We start from the raw sequence: 15,855 nt of genomic DNA, 5'->3' as shown, positions 1-15,855 counted from the left end.
TCTGTTTTGAACTTCCTTAATGATTGAATTTCAACAGCCCCGGGAATAGAGAATTCCAAAGATTGACTGACTCTAATAAAGAGGTTACTCCTCATCTCAAACTTTAACTGACTTCTGAATGAGGATGCTGAAAATGTGTTGCTGGAAAAGCGCAGCAGGTTAGGCAGCATCCAAGGAACAGGAGAATCGATGTTTCGGGCATTAGCCCTTCAGGAATCTGAATGAGGATCCCAAGGTTTCTTTTGGATATTGATGCTTTCTGTTCTCTCTCCCCATTTCAAGAACAACAACTCTTATCAAACCTCACCTATCTGCATTTTATTCTAGCTGTTGCCTACTTACTCACTTGCCCGCCCATTCAGCCTGTCCAACTTTCCTTGCAGCCTCTTTGCATCCTCCCAATTTTTATATCATCTGCAAATGTAGAACTTTTACAATTGGCCATCATTCAAATTTTTGAAGCAAATTGTAGTCTGGGGCCCAAGCACTGATCTTTGGGCACATCTGAAAATAGCCTATTAATTCCCACACTCTGCTTGCTTTCTGTTAATGAATCCATAATCCATACCAGTGAATTACCCACAATCCTATTCACTTGAATGTTGTTTATTAAACTTCTGTGTGGGATTTTATGAAAGTCTTTGAAAATCCAAATTCATCGCATCACAGGTTCCCCCTTATGAACTCTGCTTATAACATCAAAAAGCTCTATAAAGTTTATGAAACATGAATTCCCCTCATAAATCCACGTTGTCTCTGGATCTTAATTGTTTCAGGGAGATGTGTTGTGTATTGCTCTTAGAAGACATGTCATTGTTATTTAGCTGCTTGCCTTTTTTCTACATCTTGTTAAAAAATTTTCCAGTCACTGCTTGTAATGGGCCCACGTTTGTCTTGTTTGTTATATAGAAGTTTCTATAGACCATTTTTATCTTTCCTGCCATTTTTCATTCTATTCTATTCTATTCCATTCACTCTTGGCCCTCCTCGGCAGAATTCTGGTTCTGTACTCTGAGTTTAGAAGGATGATTTGAGATACTGAATGGCTTGGACAATGTAGGTATTGGGAAGATGCCTCCATTGGTAGGAGAGACTCGGACCCAAGGGCTCGGCCTTAGAGCAAAGGGAAGACCTTTTTAGAACTAATTCAGCCAGTGAGTGATGAATCTTTGGACCTCTTTTGCCACAGAAGGCTGTGGAGGCCAGATTCTTGGGTATCAAGGGAGAAAGAGGAAAAATAGTGTTGAGAAACTATCAGCCATGATTGAATGACAGAATAGACTCGATGGGCTGAATGACCTAATTTCTGCTGTAGTGTCTTATGGCCTTTCTAATCCTCAGACTCGGAGCTTTGTTTTTGGAAACTCTAAAAGCTGCATCTTTGATTTAATGCTATCTTTAACTTTCCTTGTTGGCACTTTTCGTATTGCATGTTTTTGCCTTAAAGGAATGTCTTTTGAAAACCAAGCATTAATTCTTTAAATACTAGCCGTTGATTCGCCATCCAAACCTCTAATGCATTTTTCCAATCTGCCATAGACAAATGCCTGTTCATGCTTTTATAGTTGTCCTTTTTTTGATTTAAGAATCTTGTTTCAGATCGAAGTACATTTTATCAACTTCCTTGGAAAATTCTATTCTCCTACGGTCACGAAAGATACGTTTACAACATTATTGATTAGCCCATTATCATTGCATTATACGGAATTTAAAATAGTTTATACCTTTAGAAGTTCTGAGACAGCTCACAAATGTCACAGAAGAGCAATCGTTCTGAAGGGCCACAGGACCTGGAATGTTGCCTCTATTTTCTGTTTACAGATGCTGCCAGACCTGCTGAGTTTCTTTAATTTCTTTTTCTGTACTTTAGTTGGTTCAGCTATAATTCTCTTTTGAAAAGAAAGTGGGGGAAATGGAGGAGAACATCCAAATGTCTCTTAAATGTTGTAACTGTGCCCACATTCACCACTTTCACGTGAGCCTCCCTTTGTGTTTTTTAAAAAAATTGTCTTTTTTTTAAATCTCTCTCCTCTCGCTTCTCACCTCCATTGGTGGAAACTTGCCAAGCTTATAAATTTGAGATGGCGTCGTGGTCACTTATTTTGATTGGGGCCAGGCAGCATTCAGCACAATTTTGTTTTGAAATAAGCATGAAAGATTTCAGTAACACTGCTGGATATTTGTGCTTGAAACTTCTGAATATTTTGCACTAATTGGACCAATTGTAAGCGAATTGTGCTGTCTGGTTTTACAAATGCAATTTAGCACTAATTACTGTCATCAACACCCCTCCCAACCCATCCCCCAAGTTTCCAAACACTGCCAGTCTTTGACTGAAACAAACAACTAAAAGATGCATGTGAATTAATCAGATTCCTCTGTCTTTCCACATTGAGGTGTTTATTGTTGTGGGTTGGACAACTTATAGCCAAATGTTCAAGCTCAACCCAGTGTTCTTCAGTTCATGTTAAAAGTTGCAAATTGATTTTCCTTTCTATATCTTGGAGGAGAATGCTGCCTGACCTGCTGTGCTGTTCCAGCAATAAAGTTTCAACTTTCTATATCTTGCCCAGCTATCATAAATTATTTATCCATTCATCTGAGGGCAATATAAGATGCAGTTCGAGTTCCAGTGTTTAGCACAATTTTGTCTGAACCCGAACCATCGGGGAGTGTTGGATATCTCTGTATTGATAACTTTTGTTACATTTCATGGCTGATGAAATGTGTGATCTAGTCAATTTTGAACTCCTGTTATACGTAACATTTATTTATGATTTGTGTCAGGAAGATTGAAAAGTATTTTTGTTCAGGTTAAAGAAAACCAAATCTATTTAAAATTAATTCTGTTGGATGAAGACACCTGGAATTTGATCATTTTTACATTTCTCGTATAAAGCAGATTACATTTTCAAAAGTTCTGTCTGAGACTGAAGATGACAACTTTCCTTTATTAAGAAAGGGAACAAGATGGCATTCTTATGTTCCTATTTCTTTATGGTCTTTTATCCTGGTGATTTGCGATCCGACTGGGTGGATAGCTGCCTTTATGTGGAAGGCTCTTCAATCTGTTTACCAAGGCATTTCACTGACCTCTAGTGGTAATAAGACACAATAGCTTTTTGGGAACTTGGGTTGTTCTTGGATTTTGGATGAACAAGCACAACTGAAGTGGAGGTTCACAAGTAATGATTGTAGCTTTTCTGGAAATGCTCAGAATCCGTTTACTTGGCTGCATTCTTGGAATTTGACAGGGATAGATAGAGGAAAAAATAAAATTTAGTTATAACACAGGGAACATATTTTCTTTCAAGAGACAACGAAAGGCATATTCAACTCCTTTGTTGCATTCATTTAAGACCTAATCTTTATTAAATTTCCACTGTACCGTATGATGTTAAACTCCACCCAATCTAATGACTTAGATGGGGAAAGGCAGAAAGGTAGGATCTCAAAGAGCAATGACCTATTATCCTAGTTTTCCCATACCCTAGTTTTCCCTTCCTGAAGAAGGGCTTATGCCCAAAACGTCGATTCTCCTGTTCCCTGGATGCTGCCTGACCTGTGCTTTTCCAGCAACACTTTTTCAGCTCTGATCTCCAGCATCTGCAGACCTCACTTTCTCCTCATAGTTTTCCCATACTCTTATTAACAATTTCTACCTTATTAATGTACCTTGTACCTGATTGCTGTCATGCAATAACTATACTTTTTAAGACAAGAGCCTTTTCTTGTTGGACTGCTTTGTGGTTTTTCATCAATACTTCAGATCACATAGGTGGTTTGGATGCTATCAGAAAATGAGGATGGTGGCAGCTATCTATACAGTCAGTGATTTTCAGTGGTTAGCATACCAGATTCATATGGCAATCGTCATAAAGAAGGTCTGGATGTAGGTTTGCTTGCTGAGCTGGAAGGTTCATCTCCACAGCACAGATGATGCAATGTAGTTCCTAACTATGAGCTGTTTCTTTTTTTAAAAAAAAACTTTTCCTCATGTTACCATTACTTTGTTTCTGTCAATTAGCCTAAATTTTTGTTGTCTGGTTCTTTCCATAACTACTACGTAGAAACTCATGATGATTTTTTAACACTTGCGTGAAATTTGTTTTTAACTTTTTCGCTCCCACTCAGAGTTGAAGCTCTTCAACTCTGGTACCATTTTAAAGTGCAGTGCCCAGAATTGCACACAATGAACCACTGTTTTACACCAGTTCAACAGAAGTTCCTTATTGATATAGCGGTATGCTTATCAACCATGCTGTCAAATTGTTCTGCCCCTTTCTGTGATTGTTGTGTGCAGGTCCATCTGCTCCTATTAATATTTGGAAACTTTGGTTCCAAAGTGGACAGAACCATGTATAGCTTTGTTAGGTTTTTATTTCTCTATTGTATCCGTAAACAAGAACGTTATGGTTGCAGTTTGAATTCTGAGTGTGGTGCTGGCTTGTCTGGAGTTTGTGATATGCATTTAGGTGAGACCTTTAAGAAACCTTTGTATATAGTTTGGTGCTTCTGAAACAAGAGTCCAAGAAAGAAAAGGCAATTTGATTGTTGTCTAACAGCAAGGTGTCCTGTGACACCGAGGCAAAACAAACAATTTCCCTTTAGAGATAGAGAACCATCCAGAAAAAAGTGAGCGTGGAGAATTCTTCGAGAGAAAAGACCAATATTAATGTCCAGAACAATCAGGGTATGAACAAGAAATTCTGAGAGACTCTCTCAACAGAAAGATCTGAAAGACTAATTTAAGGAACTTGTGTTAAAAAATGTGAGCTGTGTTAGCAGTTTAAGAGTCTCATGAAGAGACATTAACTACTGGCAGCCTGTGAATGCAGAAGCTTGTGAGAAGGAAACCAAGTACTGCCATGCCAACTGAACTAGTAACTTTAAAGTAGAAACAAGGTGACCTTTTGATGTTTGAGCATTTGTAAAGTAGTTAGATTAGATTCCCTACAGTGTGGAAACAGGCCCTTCGGCCCAACTAGTCCACACCGACCCTTCGAACAGCAACCCACCCAACCCATTCCCCTACATTTTACCCCTTCACCTAACACTACGGGCAATTTAGCATAACCTGCACATTTTTGGACTGTGGGAGGAAACCGGAGCACCCGGAGGAAACCCACGCAGACACTGGGAGAATGTGCAAACCACACAGACAGTTGCCTGAGGCGGGAATTGAACCCAGGTCTCTGGCACTGAGGGGCAACAGTGCTAACCACTGTGCCACCGTGCCGTGTTGAGAGGAAAAGGGTTAAATGTTTAGGGTTAAATGTAAAGCAAGGTTTTCAAATAATAGTTAGTGACTTTTTTTTTTGGTTAAAAGTATATTGGTGGTCTCTTGTGAACACGTTCAGTGATGGACCATAATTGTAACCAAATTGTAAAGAGAAAACTTAACTTATCAAGCCAAATATCATTCTGCTACATAATTTTGTCTCCGTACTGTCATCAACTCCAAATGATAACTCCAACTCCAGTGTGGGCGGCACGATGGCATAGTGGTTAGCACTGTTGCCTCACAGCGCCAGGGACCCGGGTTCAATTCCCGCCTCAGGCAACTGACTGTGTGGAGTTTGCACGTTCTCCCCGTGTCTGCGTGGGTTTCCTCCGGGTGCTCCGGTTTCCTCCCACAGTCCAAAGATGTGCAGGGTCAGGTGAATTGGCCATACTAAATTGCCCGTAGTGTTAGGTAAGGGGTAAATGTGGGGTATGGGTGGTTTCGCTTCGGCGGGTCGGTGTGGACTTGTTGGGCCGAAGGGCCTGTTTCTACACTGTAATGTAATCTGTAAAAATAAAAAATCTATAACATCATTGTTTATTTTGTATAGTCTGTGTTCTTTCTACTGGAAGAAATCACTTCACTTCAGTGCACAAAACTTAGCCTCCCAATTGTCTGCTCATTCCATCATCCCATTTACTTCTTACAATTCACAATACTTTAAAATTTTGCTTTGTCTGCCAATTTTGAAATTGTGCTCTCCATGTAAAGTCTAGGTCATTGATACATAGGAAAATCAAGCACTGACTTTTATGGAACTTGAGTATAAATCTTCCTCCAGTCCAAAGAAGTTACTGCTAACTGCAACCCCCTGATACCAGTGGGTTGGCTGATTTCTTATCCATGTCGTGACTGTCCTTTTTAGTCCATGAGCTCAAACTTTATTCAGTAGTGTGTTGTGAAGCTTTTTATCAAATCACGCATGTTTCCTTTGTTCATAAGTTTTATTGTTGGTCGATTCAGGATTATTTAATTAATTTCCTCTTGTTACAGAAATTAGCTTAACCATGGCAACGGAAAATCCAGGTCCTCCTAATCCAAACTGCAAGATCATGACGTTCCGTCCAACGCTGGAAGAGTTCAAAGATTTCGGGAAGTATATTGTGTACATTGAATCCCAGGGAGCCCATAGAGCAGGACTGGCGAAGGTAACACACTATAAAAGTTTTGGAATGACCATTTAAGTACTTGGTCCAATGCATAATTTATCTGGTAATTGGTGATTTTGGAGCCACCAAGTAATATATTGAAATTATCCTTCCCTTTCCTGAAATGTACAATTAGCATGAAAGACATTTGCAGCATGATTTATCAACAGTAGATGACCTCAAATGATTTCAACGGAGTTTCTAATTTGAAAGTCCACTGCGATTTCTAAATGACATTTCTTTGTGTGCCTGCAGTAATTCATGATAACATTATAGCTGACATTTACATTGCCAGTCCCTCCTTGGCCCTTTTACTGTTTGTTCTTTCACTGTTTTCAAATCTTGGGAAAATCTGCAACTTGAGATTTATGTTGGTCTTAAAATAAATTCCTTCTTTGTATGGCAAAGAGCAAAGTGGAAATCATCATCAGCTATCTTTCCAGTCTGGTTAGTTCACAGGAGGTGTTGTCTGAGCTAACATTTGTCTCAGAAGACAATTCCCTTTTCACTATGGGGCATGTGTATGGTAATCCGGAATAATCGCAAAATTACCTGGGGGATAAAATGACTTTACAGCCCTTCATGTGCATCACTGTACTCTAATATATGTATAAAATGAATTTACTTGTTTGCAAATTTATACAATTTTTAAAAATGGTAATGTCAGTTAGTATTTAAATTAATGGCAAGACAATAATTTATCAGTGAGTGTATGTAAGAGGTAATATGATTTGACTGTGAGAAATGGATGGTGCCTGTGTGTTGGTTACCCCCTCTGGTGGCTGTCAGAGTTGTAGAGTCATAGCACAGAAATCTTTCTATCCTTTTGGTTCAATTCGTCCATGCTCACCATGTTTTCAAACTAAACTAGTCTCAATTATCTGTTTGGCTTATATCCTTCCAAACCCTTCCTATTCATGTACTTATCTAAAATGTCTTTTAAATGTTGTAACTGTATCTGCACGTGCTGCTTGGCAGTTCATTAGCTCATAATGTGGAAACTGTTTATAAAAAATTGGCTCTCCTGTTCTTTTTACATGTTTTTTGTTTCACCTTAAAAATGTGGCTCCTAGTTTTCAGCTCCCCAGCCTAGAGATAAGATCCTTGCTACTCACCTTATCGATGCCCCTCATGATTTTCTAAAAGGTCACCCCTCAACCTTCTATGTTCCAGTAACTCAAGCCCTCCACTCCTGGCAACGTCCTGGTAAATTTTTTCTGAACCCTTTCCAATTTAATAATATTGTTTCGATATCAGGGCGACCAGACTATATATAATACTCCAGCAGAGGCCTCGCCAAAGTAGTCCTCAAAGTACAACCAAAACTTGATGTCCCAACTCCGATACTCAGATCTGAGCAATGAAGGCAAGTGTGCGAAACACCTTAACCACCCTGTTTTCATGTGACATAAATTTCAAATTAGTTAGGAAAACCATTGAAAATATATTGAAATGTTTTGTTGCTATGGCAACAGATATTAGAAAATTTAGTTTTTGGTTTGAGGAAGAAAATACAAATAGCAGGAAAATTCAGATTAAGATGTATGAACTCTGATACATGATGCTTGTGAAGGTAGTTAGTCCAATTTTAGGTTGTGCAAAAGAAGTTTTTGTTATATTGCCAGTAGATGTGCACATGTTGTTTCATTTTCTGTTTCTTTGTTGTTCGAGACTGAATAACTTTTAAAATTATGAAATCTTCCATTGACCAAAGAAACGAAAATGTGGCAACATTTCACAAACCAAGAACTTTAACAAACTAAAATCAGTATCAATTGAACTTGACTTAATGGTAACTCGCAAACAAAGATGTGCACAGGAATTCCTCAAGGTCTGGCACTCAACCCAAAACTCCGTTAACATGTCGAGTTAGACCCCAAATATCAACCACTGAGAAACAAAACCAGAAATGATGCCAGCCACTTCAACAAACCGGGACAGAACACCAACACTTCGCTGGAGGCACACTGATGTTATCTAGTGTGGTGACAACGTGTCTGCAAACAAACTTAATGGACACCCGCATCAACCAACCCAACCGCCCTGTGGCTGAACACTTCAACTCCCCCAAGGACACGCAGGTCCTTGGCCGCCTCCATCGCCAGACCATGGCAACACGACGCCTGGAGGAAGAGCGCCTCATCATCCGCCTAGGAACCCTCCAACCACAAGGGATGAATGCAGATTTCTCCAACTTCCTCATTTCCCCTTCCCCCACCTTTTCTCAATCCCAACCCTCGGACTCAGCATCGCCTTCTTGACCTGCAATCTTCTTCCCGACCTCTCAGCCCCCACACCCTCTCCGGCCTATCACCCTCACCTTAACCTCCTTCCACCCATCGCATTCCCAACGCCCCTCCCCCAAGTCCCTCCTCCCTACCTTTTATCATAGCCTGCTTGGCACACCCTTCTCATTTCTGACGAAGGGCTTATGCCCGAAACATCGATTCTCCTGCTCCTTGGATGCTGCCTGACCTGCTGCGCTTTTCCAGCATGACATTTTTCAGCTCTGATCTCTAGCATCTGCAGTCCTCACTTTCTCCTCCTCAATGGTAACTCAATGTCTTCGATTCAAGTTGTATCTGAAAATCACAACTTGTATGTGAAAAGACTTTTAGTGAAACATTAATTTCCAATCAGTAGGGATCGCATTTAAAACTGGCCTTAGGTTCCATAGGGCCTTAACAGTGAAAAATTGAAACAGTACAACTGTACCCTGTAAGCTGAAATACAGCAAGACCTGTATTTTAAATAGCTAATCTCCTATGCACTTAAATGAAAATTTGTTTTGAAATACATTTTATATTTTGAAATATGAGGTGGTTGACTTGCTGAGCTGGTAAGTTTGTTTGCAGACACGTTGTCACCACACTAGATAACAACATCAGTGTGCCTCCAGCGAAGTGTTGGTGTTCTGTCCCGGTTTGTTGAAGTGGCTGGCATCATTTCTGGTTTTGTTTCTCAGTGGTTGATATTTGGGGTCTAACTCTACATGTTAACGGAGTTTTGGGTTGAGTGCCAGACCTTGAGGAATTCCTATGCATATCTTTGTTTGACTTGTTTTCGGATGGAAACGTTGTCCCACTTGGTGAATTGGTGTCCTCCTGTGTCTGTGTGTATGGACACAAGTGATAGTCGATGTCTCTTGTTGGCTACTTAGTGTTAGTGTACCCTGATGGCTAGTTTTCTGCTGGTTTGCCCTATGTAATGTTTGTGGCAGTCTTTACATAGTATTTTGTACATAATGTTGGTTGTGTTAGTTGTGGGTTTGGAATCCTTTATGCTTGTCAGTAGTTGTCTTAGTGTAGTTGTTGGTTTGTGGGGCTTTGACATTCCTGTCCCTCCAACAGACCAGAAAGGTGTCACTGAAATTTTCTTCAGCCTCTTTTCCCTGTTTTAGTGGCCAGCGTTGCATAATTTCTGTGGAGAATCATGGGTTTCGACTGGTTGGTAAACATGGGGGAGCTGTCTGATAATATCCTCTCCCTCATGGACTGCTGAGGGGGCCTTGAAATTTGAGACATAACCTTGAGGGAGAAAGGGGTGTGCCAAGATTGATGGTCTCATAGGGTCATGGAGATATACAGCATGGAAACAGACCCTTCAGTCCAGCTCGTCCAAGCCAACCAGATATCCTAACCTAATCTAGTCTCATTTTCCAGCTTGGCTCATATCCCTCTAAACCTTTCCTATTCATTATACCCATCCAGATGCCTTTTAAATTATGTAATTGTACCAGCCTCCACCACTTCCTCTGGCAGCTTTCTCCAGACATCCAACACCCTCTTTGAAAAAGTTGCCCCTTCGGTCCCTTTTATATCTTGCCCCCCTCACCCTAAACCTATGCCCACTAGTACTGGGCTCTCCCACCCCAGGGAAAAGTCTTTGTCTATTTATCCTCATAATTTTATAAACCTCTAAGGTTGGCCCTTAGCTTCTGGCTGGGATGCAAGTTGTATTGCTAGGAGAGACCTCCAGTCTGAGAAGAGAGAAATGGTGCCAATTGGATTAAAGTACTGTATTAAACAGTGTTAAATGAATCTTTCAATGCTCAGATTTCCAGTCTTAATTACTGAACAACGTTAAAAGGAAATGGTGCTAAAAGGGGAAATGTAAACGTGGACCCCATTTGCACTAAACAGCAGAAAATATACCTATTAAATTATTAATACAATTGAAAGCTCCACCTCACCACATGCCATGTTTACACATCACGTCATATTCTCCACAGAAATGTAGTCCTGCGTTTAAACTGCCAAATTCCTCTCAGCTTTAACAAGAACTTTTCTCCCAGCCTCCTCCGGGTGAATCTTCAAGTATCCTTTTAAGCAAAGACCCTTCACGCAAATGACCTTTCATCTAGTAAGATCATCTAGTGGTGACTCTCTTTTGATTTTTAAATTCCTCACCACAAGTATTTTTTCTCCTTGGGTAAGGGAGCCAATCTCACCAGAACTCTGAAATAAACCAGAAAGTTATTTCCTCCTGCTTGACTTGGCACCACTTGTTCTGAGTTGTCTTCCCCTTAACTGTTTGGCTGACTTTGCGAGACTGTGAATCTGAATGCAACAAGAACAGTTGCCTCACCTTTTAAGTCAAGGTAATAAAATTCTCACCCTTTTTCAGTAAGTTTTGACCTGGATCTCTTGCCCCCATGACTGCTAAGTCATATGGATTTCTCTCTTGATACATATTAGTATTAAGTTTTATGGATTTATGCCCAGGCTGGTTTTTTTACGTATTGAAAAGTATGGCACTGGAGTCCTCATTTTCTCCTAGATTCTTTAAATGCTCACATTCACTCTCCCAACTGCTGCTTTTATTTTGAATCAAAAGAGACGGTTTAAAACCTGCCATTTGTTAAAATCCAGTGGTCTTAATGCAATAATACAGAAATGTTCTTTCAACTGAGGGTATTACCTTTGAATTTGTGTCTCCTGCCTGAGTTTTGAGATTCTGCTTCACTCTTCGCCCACAGATCATTGATAGATGTTCTAGGTATGAAATAACTTTAACTTTTTTCTGCTAAATGATTGCACTATGCTTTCAGGTTATTCCCCCCAAGGAGTGGAAACCAAGAAAGTCCTATGACGATATTGATGATATGACCATCCCAGCTCCAATTCAACAGGTAGTGACTGGCCAATCTGGGCTTTTCACACAGTACAACATTCAGAAGAAATCCATGACTGTTGGAGAGTACAGGAAGCTGGCCAACAGTGAAAAGTATGAAAACTTTTTAAACCTTGTTCATAAAGGAAAGTGCTAATAAACCTGAGAAATTTTGAATTGAGATTTTATTTTTTGATAAGTACTGAATTAGTTAAAGTAGTAGAATGTTGAAGGCTCATTAGTCACAATAAGATTTAAAGATCCAGACCAAAATAATAATTTGGAAAAGGCAACATAGGAAGGAGTACATAGGAAATAAATCGGCTGTATTGCTTAAACCTCATTTAATGGAATGCTTCAAAATAATTATGCAGAATATACTGTGTGTGTGTTGTGTGTGTGTGTGTAATTTTAGCTGCCTATGAGGGTGAAGACCAGAGGTGAACAAGCCTTCGGTAACCTGTCACTGGCTGGTGTTCTGTTTTGTGGTGTATTCATGCTTCTGGGCAGTTTTTAGACATGCTGCTTGGAGATGCTGAAGGATAGTGATGGCTAGCTGACTGTAGTGATACTGCCAATGGCACCTCAGAATTCCACGATTTGCTTTGTGCCTCTTCCTTTTCATTTTTCGTAGCACTTTGCGGAAGAGGTAGTTGGCTTACTGATGAGAAAGGGTTAAGGTCTTTCGTTTCACTGAGAGTTTGTCCCCTCACAGTCTTTGAGGGTGTTTTATTCCTCCTTTTTTAAGAGGGGATTTGAAGAGCAAAGTGAGTTCAGACAGCTAGACACGTTCTGGTACCTAAGCATTCGAGAGACCCACTTTTTTGATGCTGTTTCATCGCAGGATAGTTGATTTTCTGCAGTACTAACCTGACACAAGCCATGGTCACCTGATCAGGCGTCATGCAGAATGTTGTTGTCAAGCTGTATCCCTCAGTTCAGAACCTATTAGCTCTATGGTATCATATAAGACCGTAAGACTTGGGATCACAAATAGGCCATTCAGCTCATTGGGTCTGCTCTACCATTCTGGTCATGGCTGATCGGATTCTCAGTTCCACTTTATTGGCTTTCCCTGACTATCTCTGATTCCCTGATTCATTTTAGAAAAAAATGTCTATCTCTGGCTTGAATGTACTTAATATTCCAGTGTCTGTAACCCTCTGTGGTAAAGAGAGCCACAGATTCACAAGCTTCTGAGAGAAGAAATTCCTCCTCATTTTTGTCTTTGTGACGTCTTAATCTGAAATTTGTCATTTGGTCCTAGACTCACCCACACGAGGGAGAAAACCTTTCTGTATTCACAACAGCAACAAAAACAGAAGTTGCTGGCAAAGCTCAGTAGGTCGGGCAGGATTAAATAATAGGAGAGGGGTAGAGCCCAAAGAAAGAGAAAACAGTTGGACAGACCAAGGAGGTGATAACTATTTGGCTGGGAGGTTGAGTAGGTGTAAACAGAGACTGTTAGTGGCTGACAATAGGTTGTGTGTAATGGCAGGCTGTGTGGTAGGGGCCAGGACATATGGGGTTTAGACCCTAAAATTATTGAACTTGATATGGAGTCCAGAGGGCTGCAGGGTCTCCAAGTGGAAAATGAGGTGTTGTTCTTCCACCTTGCGCTGAGCTATATTGGAACACTGCAGCAAAGAGACAGACGGCGGCACCTCCAGCAGTGGCATGGTGGCTCAGTGGTTAGCACAGTTGCCTCACAACGCCAGGGTACCTGTTTCAATTCCAGACTCTGGCGACTGTCTGTGTTAGTTTGTGTGTTCTCCCCTTGTCTATGTGGAGATGCTTTTCCTGTTTCCTCCACAATCCAAAGATGTGCAGGTTAGGTGAATTGGTTGTGCTAAGTTACCCATAGTGTTCATGGATGTGTAGGCTAGTTGCAATGGTCAGAGATAAATGTCGAGTAATAAGCAAGGGGAATGAGTGTGGGTGGGTTGTTGTTCTTTCAAATAAGAAGGGTTGGTATGGTTTCTCAGTAGTTATCACAGTTGCCTCTCAGCACCAGGGACCCTGGTTTGATTCCAGCCTCTGGCGACTGTCTGTGTAGTTTGCACATTCTCCCCATGTTTGCATGGGTTTCCTGAGTGTTCTGGTTTCCCCCCCCTCAGTCCAAAGATGTGCAGGTTAGGTGAATTAGCTGTGCTAAAATGTCCATCATGCTCAGGAGTGAATGTAGAGTATTGGGGTGGGGGAGTTGGTCTGGGTGCGTTGCTCTTTGGTGTGGACGTTGGGCTGAAGGGCCTGTATCCACACTGTAAGGATTCTGTGATTCTCTGTTGGCCAGGGAGTAGGGTGGTGTGTTAAAGTGGCAGGCAACTGGAAACTCAGGGTCTTTTTTTTTTGTGTGGGCAGAATGAGGATGTTCTGCAAAGTGGTCACCCAGTCTCTGCTTCATTCCCCCATTGTAGAAGAGACCGCATTAATGTAGAACATTACAGTACAGTGCAGTGCAAGCCCTTTTGCTCTTAATGTTGCATTGATCTGTGAAATTGATCTGAAGCCCATCTAACCTTTGCTATTCCATTTTCATCTATATGTTTATCCAATGACCATTTAACGTTGCATGGTGAGGAGTGAGTGAGTGAGAGAGAGGAAAAAAAAACCAGTTACTTTCTTTGTTGTTTGAATTCGTGTATCGTTGGACATCTGAGTGCATCTGGGAAAATTAACAAACCGTGAAATTCACAACTAATCTTGGAGGAACTGTTGGGTGAAGTTCACAGCACAGAATCAGATAAGTTAATTGTTTTAAGTCTGTCCAAGAGAGAGGCTGCAGTAGTGAGTATAGTGGATTCTTTTTTGATTATGTTTTTGGAGATAAGTCTCTTGAGTAAACTTAAAATATAAGCCATAACTATTAATTTAACCTGGGGCAGTGTTTTTAGAGGAATAAGATGATGTTATTTGTGAAGGAGCAAAAATGGCCTTTGCAGTGATATGTATTTCTTGTCAGATGTGGGAGTTTAAAGAGAGTTTAAGGGTTACTGCGGATTATATCTGCCACAAATGCTGTCAGATGTGAATCTTATCAGATAGAGTGGATCAGTTGGAGAGACCAATAAAAGCGATGAGGAATTTGCAACAGTATGTGATGGATGGCAGGTATAGGAAGGGGGGTGGGGGGGGTGGGGGGGGTCTCAGATGCAGTCACATAGATGGGTTAACTCCAGGAAGGGTAAAAGAGGTAGGCAGCTAGTGCAGGAGTCTTTTGTGGGTATACCCATTTTAAACAGGTATGCTGTTTTGAAAAACGTAGGGGGTGATGGATTCTCAGGGGAACGTAGCACGAACAGCCAAGTTTCTGGTATTGAGACTGGCTCTAATGCAATGAGGGGTACGTCAGCTTCCAAGAGATCAATTGTGTTCGGGGATTCCTGTAGTCAGAGGTACAGACAGGCGTTTCTGTGGCCAGCAGAGAAAAAGCAGAATGGTGTTGTTTCCCTGGTGCCAGGATCAAGGACGTCTGAGGGTGCAGAATGTTCTCACGGGGGAGAGGGGCCAGCAGGAGGTCATTGTCCACATTGGAAGGGAAAAGGTTGAGATTCTGAACAGATATGAGAGTTAGGCAGAAATTTAAAAAGGAGGTCCTCAAGGGTAGTAATGTCTGGATTACTCCCAGTGCTACAAGCTATTGAGGGCAGGAATAGGAGGATAGAGCAGATGAATGCATGGCTGAGGAGCTGGTGTATGGGAGAAGGATTCACATTTTTGGATCATTGGAATCTCTTTTGGGGTAGAAGTGACCTGTACAAGAAGGACTGATTGCACCTAAATTGGAAGGGGACTAATATACTGGCAGGGAGATTTGCTAGAGCTGCTCGGGAGGATTTAAACTAGGTAAGGTGGGAGGGTGGGACCCAGGGAGATAGTGAGGAAAGAGATCAATCTGAGATGGGTACAGCTGTGAACAGAAGTGAGTCAAACAGTCAGGACAGGCAGGGACAAGGTAGGACTAATAAATTAAACTACATTTATTTCAATGCAAGGGGCCTAACAGGGAAGGCAGATGAACTCAGGGCATGGTTAGGAACATGGGACTGGGATATCATAGCAATTACAGAAACATGGCTCAGGGATGGGCAGGACTGGCAGCTTTAATATTCCAGGATACAAATGCTACAGGAAGGATAGAAAGGGAGGCAAGAGAGGAGGGAGAGTGGCCATTTTGATAAGGGATAGCACTACAGCTGTGCTGAGGAAGGATATTCCCGGAAATACATCCAGGGAAGTTATTTGGGTAGAACTGAGAAATAAGAAAGGGATGATCACCACCGTGGCATTGTATTATAGACCCCCCCCCCC

The 15,855-nt window shown here is 41.2% G+C and overlaps 1 protein-coding gene across 3 annotated transcripts in view; it reads left to right on the top strand.

Moving 5' to 3' along the window:
* kdm4b (lysine (K)-specific demethylase 4B) overlaps positions 1-15,855 on the top strand; it is a 479,386-nt gene that overhangs the window by 83,393 nt on the left and 380,138 nt on the right. For all 3 annotated transcript variants that reach the window (XM_043720917.2, XM_043720921.2, XM_043720920.2), the window contains 2 exons: positions 6,278-6,432; positions 11,483-11,658. In XM_043720917.2, the coding sequence (XP_043576852.2) occupies positions 6,292-6,432; positions 11,483-11,658 (317 nt within the window). In that variant the 5' untranslated portion in view covers positions 6,278-6,291. The remainder of the gene's footprint in view (positions 1-6,277; positions 6,433-11,482; positions 11,659-15,855) is intronic.

Source organism: Chiloscyllium plagiosum, unplaced genomic scaffold, assembly GCF_037043375.1.
Source record: "Chiloscyllium plagiosum isolate Xiang-an unplaced genomic scaffold, Cpla_swu_hap1 HiC_scaffold_28, whole genome shotgun sequence".
In the NCBI taxonomy this organism is placed as follows: Eukaryota; Metazoa; Chordata; class Chondrichthyes; order Orectolobiformes; family Hemiscylliidae; genus Chiloscyllium; species Chiloscyllium plagiosum.
The sequence above is the reverse complement of the archived record's forward strand: the minus strand, read 5'-3'. Positions and strand labels throughout refer to the sequence as shown.